We start from the raw sequence: 9,333 nt of genomic DNA on the forward strand, positions 1-9,333 counted from the left end.
CAGTATATTCAACACAACCTCATGTAAAAAAAAAGAACTTTTAAGGACTTTTTATTTGAATTTTTTTATTATTATGATATTAGAGAGCAACCTGACCATTTTCAACACCTAATCCATACAAAACACCAGCATATTTCTGCAAGGGACCAACGAAGAAATTCTCCTTAAGCTTTCTGAAAGTACAAGACGTGAGCAAACTATCCGACCCCGCCTGGTGACATATCCCAACTCTCTCCACCTCCAGCAGCTCCGCCAGCTTGTTCAGCCCCCCGTGCAGGCTGTTGCAGAACTTCATCAGGTGCTTTATATCGTACACCGTCGGGAAATAAACATTGATCAGCTCGAAGAAGCTCGTCTGCGAATCGGGCAGGTTCTGGCACGTGAGGAGCTTCAGCAAGTATCCGAAATCGTACCCGCTGTGGAACGTGACCCAGTGCACGTTCCCGTTCAGCACGATCCCGGAAGACATCAGGAGCTCAGCGAAACGCCTGGACTCGATCCCTTCTCGAGTGTTCTTGGCGAAGTCGATACCTGACTGCTTGAGGAGGTCGATGGAGTCGACGGCGAAGATGTCGGAGTCGAGATCGAACTCGCGGAAGTTGAACTGCCAGATGCAGTATTTGTTGTCGGTGCCGCAGGTGGGGAGGTTGCCTTGCTCGTTGGAGAAGGTGAGGCCGAGCTGGATGATGTTGAGGATGTTGACGTTCAGCTTTAGGGTCTCGTAGTGGTAATCGGCGTTGGATTTGAAGGTTCCGACGGGGCGGACGACGATTCCGGGGAACTCGGTGTCCATGGCGACGTAAGGGAAGTCGTCGACGACTTCGCGGATCAGATCCATTTCCTCCTGGAGGTTATCGCTCCAGACTTCGCGGATTTGGATCGAATCGTCTTTTAGAAACAGAGACATGGAGAAGACGGTGGGTGGGGGAATCTAGAGAAAAAAACCTAGAACGGATCTAGAGGAAGACCCGATCCGGTTTCATCAAATCTGCGATTAATCCAACACAATCAAACATTTCAATTTCTAAATCGAAAAATCGAAGGAGGTGGTGCGGGTGGAATCGAACCTGGTAGATGGAAGAGTAGGCGGCGATTCGATTGGTGGTGGGCTAGGGTTTCAGAGGATGTGGGTGGTGGTGGTGGTTTATCGAAAGGGGGTAATTGGTAGGAGAAGAAGTGATATTTATTATTATTAAATCAAACTTCTCTTCGTTTTTCTTTTTTATTTATTCTTTTACTTTTTTTTTTTTTGTTTTTCTGCTATTCTGAATCCGATTTTCTTTTTGTTTCTCCAAAAGTTTTGTTGTTTCTGTTTTCTTAATTAGGATCGCTGCTTATTTCATGTCGCATTTTTATCATCTTTCTGCATTATTTGCTAAAACAATATTTACCGAAATTCATATTTATAGGAGATCAATAAAATTAATTAACCGCTAGGATTTTTATAAACCGTAGTTAAATTTACACACAAAAGTCTAAAAATTTGGGCTAAATTGTCAAAGACATAATCTATTCTATTAAAAGGGAAGCAGTCTTCATAAATATACTTATAAAGGTTCTTTGGATCTGTCTTTTTTTTTATTTTTTGGTCTTCCTTATATATTATATGTTATCCCTATTTAATCTCATTTTGTTATCAGTAAAATAAATTTTATTAATTGGGCTTTGGGTGTTTAACTTTAAGAAGATAATTTAACTAATACAACCCATTCAGAAAAGAAAATTATAAATTCAATTAACTTTTTTTACAGAAAAAAAAAATTAACCAAATTAACTTTAGATCTTTTTTTACAAAATCACAAATTATGAAGACCATTTTATACATAAATACATATAGATGTAACATTATTTAAATTGTATGGATTTCTAATAATAAAATATATGTCACAAATTGATTTTTTTTTTAAATTGATAATAGTTTGATAGAAAATTAAAAAAGGAAAAAAAATAATACTTGTTTCACTATTTTGGTAGATTGATAATTAATATATTTATAAATAAACTTAACAATATTTGTTAAAAGAAATTTCTTATACAAGTCAAATATATATTAATATATCAAAAATTTATAAAACAAAAAAACAAATTATATTTTTTCTCAGTGGGTTAATAACGGTCTTTTTGATTTTCATATACTTTTACTATATTCATTTTATTATATTCTATTTCACTATATATGAGTTACTAGATCTTACGGTTCGACCACAAGTCTGATTCAGATATGAAAACTCAATAAAAACATTATACCCGGCTGAAATAATAATAATAAAACAGCTTTAAATATTTTAGATATCTAATAATAAACATAAATTCATTTAATATTTGAGTTTATGGTCACCAAAAAAATATCCGCGCTTAAAAAGCGCGGATCAAAATCTAGTTAAACGGTTAAAACTTAAAATGTTAAAGACTAATGACCACAGTTATCTTCTTCCTTGAGCATCTGCTTCCTGTAGCACGAAAACACGACCAATTGATTTCATTTATATTCTTTACAAGTCCACTGATGCAATGCAAACAAGACCAAAGAGCAAACCAAACCAGCTGACAATTCACTTATTGAAGTTAATAAGATACCACAATTTATGTCATCAACCAACAGAGAGTGATTCATCTGCCAAGTTATGGCTTAAGCCAACATATGTCTTACAATGCTTTGCAAACTCGAGAATTAAAATAGTGAAGTTTGCTTAGAGGAGTTTTAAATAATTATCGGAATATTGCGAAGAATTATACTTAACAATCTCAAGAAAAAAAAGGTCTAAACATGAACGATTGCTGCTAAGGCTTCCTATTAACACGCATGCAGTAAGGTTAATCAGCCTAAGCCAATCTCAACTGGAAACCGACACAAGAGACTCATATGATTGGTATATCCCATAGTTTTTTTTCCCATATATTTATTTCCCTTCTTCACTGGCTTTCATAGCGAGGAACTGGATCTTCTCTCGAAGTGGAACAAGTAGCTCTGTTAATGTTTTCTCCCTCCCAGCGTCATAATCCCAAGGCTTCAAGTGCACTCCTGTTCTTGTACTTTCTTGTGACTCAGTCCATGCTATCTTAATAGCTTTGTAAAGCTCATCACCATATTTCTCTTTGAGGTCCAGCAGATCCTGCGCCTCCACTTGTACCCAGTCGTCTTCTTCTTCTCCCTCTTCCGGACCTTCAATGTAAAGCTCCCATACTCCATTACTGGTTTTGCTTCTCCACTCATTGCACAGAGTTTCGGCATCAAGTATTGCTCTATCCTTCCTCCTTGATTCCCCCTCACGACCATCAGATGGGTTATTAAGGCACGCTTTGAGACACGCTGCTTCAAACATCTTTGGATCTAGGTAGCCCGGAACTCTTACTTTGTCAACCAACGGGCCTTTCTCTGGAGTATTTAGTTCTGGCAGAGCCTACAAGTTCCACAAGAAGAAAATAAAACATGATGCAGCCATGAGTTTATCTTAAAATGTATGTATACGTTACGTACCTGCAATAATGTGAACTTTGCACGTATGATCTCTTGATCCCTCTGGAAAAGATCATCCTCAAGACGACTAGTCTTGCGTTTGTAATGCATTATTTTCCTCTGCAATTCATGAACAGCATCCATCTTCTTCTTGATTTTTTATTTTACTCCTGAAAAAGGCAAGCCAACAGTGTAAAAGCTAAGATACACAGATCATAAGCTAACGGAGAATCCGAAACTATAGGTTCCTGAGGAAGTTCTACGCCGGAAACTGAGAGAATCAGTCATTGGTGATCGTAACATCAATGGCCATACACACACCCAACAAAATCAAGATCGTAAATCCAAGAAACACCTTTGTCCATAGAGCAATCTCAAGGCTTAAAAACAGCAGCTTACGAGTTTAAGCACATATCAAATAAGGCTTGATAACTTTCAGGGGAAACCAACATAATCGAGACGTAAGGAAAGTTTACGAGGGAAACAAGGAAAGACGAAACCCTAAAACTTGTGTGACACGGGAATGGGAGAACTACGGCATAATGGAGTCGAGAATGAGGAAGTGAAACAAAGAAGAATCAAAAACTTACGTGACACGGGAAAGAGAGAATCTTGGTGTGCAGAGAGCGAACCGTGAAAGATAGATTCCCTCTTTAGAAATCTACAACAAAAAAAAGAAACCTCTAAGTTGCTTGGGAACCAAGTCTTTGAGAGAGGCAGCAGGGGAGGAAAAACAGAGAGTAAAGCATTTACCTTCAACCTGTTCTTGCTATTTGATCTGGCTAATAGTGTATAATGCTCTCATGAACATACACTATTTATAGGTCAAGCCACTCAACTTACTTAAATAGCCAAGTTCTAAATTACAAATATATATAAATTACAAACAAATTTTCAGTTATTTGAAGTGAAAATGAGTTATCAATTATTTAACCTTTTGATACATAAAATGCATTAACGTATCAATCCTATTAAAGAAACATAAAAACAAAGAAGAAATAGTGAGAAAAAGCTTAAAATGGGTTTTGGTAAAAGGCAAAATCTCTCTATTCTAAGAACTAGCAACAGTTGGATCAACTCTCACTTCACTTTTGATCTTCTCCATCTCACTACTCAGTACTTCCTTCACTCTGCTCTTTAGCTGCAAGCCATGTAGAGCACTCAAAACACACACACTCTTGCTTCTTCATTTTATTTAGTCAAATATTTCGGGTAGGGTTATTTACATACCTCACTGAGACCTTGTTCTGTTTTCACTGAGACATGAATGGATCCATCAGGTCCTGTTTCCCTGTACCTAATGATTTCTGCTTCATCATTACTTATATCTTCTTTGGCGTAAATCACCGGAGAGCCGCCTCCCAGCAGATCGCATTTGGACACAACATCAATCCACAGGTAATCCTCAAACCTTTCTTTTATTTCTTTATAAATTCGAAACTGCAATGCCCTCAAAACAAATATATAACAACATAATCAGACCCAACTATTTTGGCTCACACACATGTTTTGTCTTCTTCAGATCATTTCAAAGAAAATAACCATATGCACATTAATAATGCACTGAAGCCATAAAAAATGATTACCTGATCAGAAGGAGAAGTCCCACATTCACCAGTTAAATCATGAACATATAGAACCGCGGTTGGAAGATGAGTGAGTACAGCAAGAGTTAGCTTCTCTAGATTATTCCTATCCTCTGTATCAACCCCAATAAAAAGACAATCAAAACTTGACTAAACATCATAAAATCATGTAGCCAAAAGAGAAGTTGTACTAACTAGACATTACCATCACATCTCCTGAGAAGCCCAGGGGTGTCTGTCACCTGCAATGCTTAGATAATTAACAATCCAAATCATGAGTAATGTGATTTGACGAAGCAAAGCAAGTTACCTGAAATCGTTGGTAGTTCAAAATGACGTGACCCATGAGGATTCCTCTGGTGGTGAAAGGATAATTGCAAATCTGACATGCCAAACAATCATATAAGGAAGAGAGAGTGCAAGTTATATATGAAGATTGGGATCATAAAGCAAACCTCAGGCTTCCCTGTTGAAAGAATGCGCACTAAAGATGACTTGCCAACGTTTGGTGCCCCAACCAGGCAAAGAGTTGGCATTTCCAAATCAACAACTGGCATAGCCCTCAAAACCTGCAAAATAATTAACTCTCTTCATACAACTCTAACGAATAATTCAAAGAGATCAAACCACTGGAGGAGAAAAACAAAAGGTTCATTCATGGTAAACAAACCTTTGCTATGCTTAACAATTCATCAACAGCTATTCCTTGTTGCTGGAAAACCAGTTCAAGCTTCTCCACACCTTCGCTCAACCGGTCCTCTGCTTCTCGCTTTGACAATGCCTGCAAACAAAAGATCTCATTTAACTATTCCTAAAGTGATATATTATAGAATAAGATGGAACAATGGGTATTGTTAATAAGCTTGTAACGCCTTTAGTGTTGAAGTACCAATCACAACTTATGTGAGATAAACTAACATGAAAAATACAATTATCTATTTTTTGAAATACAGAACTGAGAAGTCTGACCTTAGCACAGAGGGAAGCATGTTCCTTTCCAACAGATTGTACCTTCTTCCTCAGAGCATCAACTTTTCCTAACACCTAAGAACAACTAAAATTATAAGCCAACGCTAGAATCAGTCGACTGAGAGGGGAATGCATAATAGAGATACCTCCTCGTAGTTTCCATCACCAAGAGTCAACTCAATAAGAGACCGCTCATATGGATGCAAGAGTCTCCTCCGTGGAAAACTTTCCATATATCCTTTTAAAGGTAGAGCCAGTTCCTTAAACAAGAGAGCAATGTCTGATTTGGTAAGACAACAATCATTTATATGGAACAAAGGGAAGGATGCAAATGAAGTTACTTTCATGAGTGCATCAAGCTGTTTAGCACCTCTATTCCTTTCTCGCTTTGCAATATTAGCAATGCCTGACAAAATGGATACAGGCTCAGCTCAAGGGTCTGAACGAATGAGTCTGTGAACAAAGGAATCAATATAAAACCTTTAGTAGGTTGGACTCTTTTGGACTTCCTGAGAGCAGAAGAATACAAATCAATAGATGGCATCACCATGGGGAGTTTTTGAAAAGCTCCCAAACTTTCCTGCATTGGTGGCCCTTTTTTTTCCTAGCACAAAACCAACGTTCTCTTGGTTGGTTAAGTCCCCACAAAAAGGTTCATACTTGCATTCAAAGGAGGGAACTTTACCGGGGAGGTAGGGGTTTCAATCTGCTTCTGAGTGATGTAGGAAGTGGGCAAGTAGCTTGAAGTGACGAGTGGAGAAACAGCTGTCTGAAGATTCCGACATTGACGCAAGGTTGGAGACCAGAAAGTGGGAGACTTTGGAGTGGAGGAGGCTGAACAAGAGTGTGAGAATAGAGAAGAGAGGTAAGCGGAACGAAACCCAGGGGGGGGATGAAACAAATCAAGCATTTATTTACCTGTGGAAAAAATGAAAGCTGGTAGATAAAGCTGCGGTGGTGATGCTAAGAGACGCCATTGATTCGGAAACAACAAGCTCGACGCCAATTTCATCGTCCTAGTGCTGATGATTCGGTTAACAAAATATCTTTGTAGGATTCACGAAATCGAGATTGTCCATGTACGTCTCATTGTGATGAGCATCACTTCGATTCAAGCTTTGCTGCTTGTTTTCATATCCTGGAAAGCTTCAGTTGGGTCTAGAACTTGACCCGGCCCACTGAACCTAAACGATGCATTGGGCTTACGAAATATGTGAATTAATGGGCCTTCTATTAATACACTAGATTAGGCCTTACTTAATGATGTGTTTTGAATTATATGGATGTGTTATTTTCATCTTATTTGTTAGCGTTGCATAAATTTTTAACTGATGATATTACTCTGCTGGCTTGTTCTTGTCTTACATGAGTCAGGATGATCAATGAAGGATGGATTTGATAAGGAAGGATTGTCAAGGCTTGTTATTCAATATTTCTCAATTTGTTTTTAAGTAAAATAAGGATTATTAATCCATCTGTTGTCCTCTCTTGAATTTTATGTTAAACTTATTTCTTATCGTTTAAGCTCATTGGTTTGGTAATATGTTTTTCTTTGTGGCTTATTAAGAGCATCTCAAAAAATGAACTCTATTTTGAAGTTTCCAAAAATTTATATTTGAAGTTTCAATGTATTCTTCTCCAAAAGTAAAACTTCAAACCTAATTTCAAAATTATTTATATTTTACACTATGATCCTTATATTTGTTATAGTTGATGTAAATTCATAAAACTTCTATAAATAACTAATACATATATATAAATATTACAGAAATATTAATTAAAAAAAATCTTACACTAAAATATAAAATTATAAATAAAAGTACATAATTAAATATTAAACTGCAAGCAAATATTACATTATTGCATAAAATTATTTCCATAATGCTCCCATTTATGATGAACTAGTGCATTTCGAAGTAAGAAATGATTCTCTTTATTTTTTATTTGTAGATTACGAGCCAAAAATTGTTGAAACCGGATATCCTCATAATATGTCTGCTGATAGTTTGATATCATCAAACGAAAAAATCCTTGATCTTTTAAACGAAAGTACAACAAGCAGAGAAAAAGGTCATGAGATGATTGAATTACGACTGCAAAATGAAGCAAAAAAGTTAGCTTTTAAAGAAATAAAAGAGGAAAATAAAATATTACTAAAAAACTTAGCTTCTATCGATGATGTTAATATTCGTGAATACATTTGATCTGAACAAGAAAGAATCATACGAAAAATGTGTCAAGAGCAACAACAACAATCATCTTCGGTTACACAAAATTTGTTGAACAATATTTTGGAGATTTTGGAGGTTCCGGAGCAAATTTACCAAACTATTAGTGTTGTTATAATATTTAAATTTGAGTAATAATTATGTCTTAATGTGTCTTTTTAATAAGTTTTTATTATGGTTTTTTGTAATATTCTTGTTGTTTAATTCTAGTTTTAAAATATTATAAATCTTGTTTTAATTTTTTTTATTTAATTTCATGTGTAAAACTTAAGTTTATATAACAAATTTGAAATATTTATGAGATATAAAAGTTTTAAGGATTAAAACAATAAACAAAAAAAAAATTTAAAAATTATAAATATGATGTATAATTGTAAGGACCAAAATGCAAATAAAAAGATGAAACTTCAAATTTGAAGTTTTGAAGTTCATTTTTGAAGAGCAAAAAACTTTATATTTGGAGTTATAGAGTTTATTTTGGAGATGTTCTAAGGAAAATGTTCGTAGGCATTTTAATATATTAGCGCACTACAATAAAATGTAAATCAATTGACTTGGAGAATATCATACTAGGCCCAATAACATCTATATGACACGTTAATTTTGTAAACTGTTTTTGGATATGTTCTTGAAAAGATCAGATCTTGATTAACAAAAAAAACTGTGGAATTGCAAATACATTAACACAATTTTTTATATCACAAATACAAGAGTAATCGGTGTAACATCTTATACTCCCAAACAAAGGCTTTGATTTATTTATTTTATTTTTCAGACTGTAGGGTTTGAATTTCTGCATTGTTTTAGTGGCATAAGTGACAACAGCGTTTCCCAAAATGAGTAATGCATTTTTACCAAAAAAAAAAAAAGAGTAATGCATGGAAGAGTTTATTTGGGACGAAAATAATGATTACTAATTTTTCCAATCCAATAATCGAACACAATAATGAGATCACATTTTCTCTTTGACACCACTATGTCACGCTTGCTTTAATTGTGTGGCTTAAATATAACAGTCTCGCGACGAGTTTCATGTTATACTATAACGTTTCTTTTCTTTTGTCCGACTTAAGAAACTTATATATATATATAT

The 9,333-nt window shown here is 35.4% G+C and overlaps 3 protein-coding genes across 5 annotated transcripts; all 3 read right to left on the minus strand.

Annotated features, from left to right (window-relative positions):
* Positions 1–24: 24 nt before the first annotated feature.
* On the minus strand, positions 25–1,316 carry LOC106354824 (probable CCR4-associated factor 1 homolog 6). Its single transcript, XM_013794867.3, has 2 exons — positions 1,068–1,316; positions 25–988 (listed from the first exon to the last, which is right to left on the minus strand). Exon 2 carries the CDS (start codon positions 905–907, stop codon positions 80–82), a length of 828 nt encoding a protein of 275 aa, XP_013650321.1. The 5' UTR covers positions 908–988; positions 1,068–1,316; the 3' UTR covers positions 25–79.
* Positions 1,317–2,697: 1,381 nt separating this feature from the next.
* On the minus strand, positions 2,698–4,534 carry LOC125576410. The gene is made up of 4 exons (XM_048736460.1): positions 4,211–4,534; positions 4,048–4,118; positions 3,479–3,627; positions 2,698–3,401 (listed from the first exon to the last, which is right to left on the minus strand). Exons 3-4 carry the CDS (start codon positions 3,599–3,601, stop codon positions 2,901–2,903), a joined length of 624 nt encoding a protein of 207 aa, XP_048592417.1. The 5' UTR covers positions 3,602–3,627; positions 4,048–4,118; positions 4,211–4,534; the 3' UTR covers positions 2,698–2,900.
* On the minus strand, positions 4,372–7,133 carry LOC106354825 (GTP-binding protein 4). Of its 3 annotated transcripts, none has more exons than XM_013794868.3 (13): positions 6,931–7,133; positions 6,698–6,846; positions 6,493–6,616; positions 6,354–6,418; positions 6,159–6,272; positions 6,013–6,087; positions 5,714–5,824; positions 5,499–5,612; positions 5,354–5,425; positions 5,249–5,285; positions 5,044–5,156; positions 4,688–4,897; positions 4,372–4,598 (listed from the first exon to the last, which is right to left on the minus strand). In XM_013794868.3, exons 1-13 carry the CDS (start codon positions 7,022–7,024, stop codon positions 4,509–4,511), a joined length of 1,368 nt encoding a protein of 455 aa, XP_013650322.2. In that variant the 5' UTR covers positions 7,025–7,133; the 3' UTR covers positions 4,372–4,508. The 3 variants fall into 3 exon arrangements, with proteins under 3 accessions (XP_013650322.2, XP_048592416.1, XP_022560997.2); XM_048736459.1 differs by having other exon boundaries at positions 6,698–6,806; positions 6,931–6,989; XM_022705276.2 differs by lacking the exon at positions 6,931–7,133 and having other exon boundaries at positions 6,493–6,635.
* Between the last annotated feature and the right edge of the window lie 2,200 nt (positions 7,134–9,333).

The sequence above is a fragment of the Brassica napus genome, chromosome A7 (assembly GCF_020379485.1).
Source record: "Brassica napus cultivar Da-Ae chromosome A7, Da-Ae, whole genome shotgun sequence".
NCBI lineage: Eukaryota > Viridiplantae > Streptophyta > Magnoliopsida > Brassicales > Brassicaceae > Brassica > Brassica napus.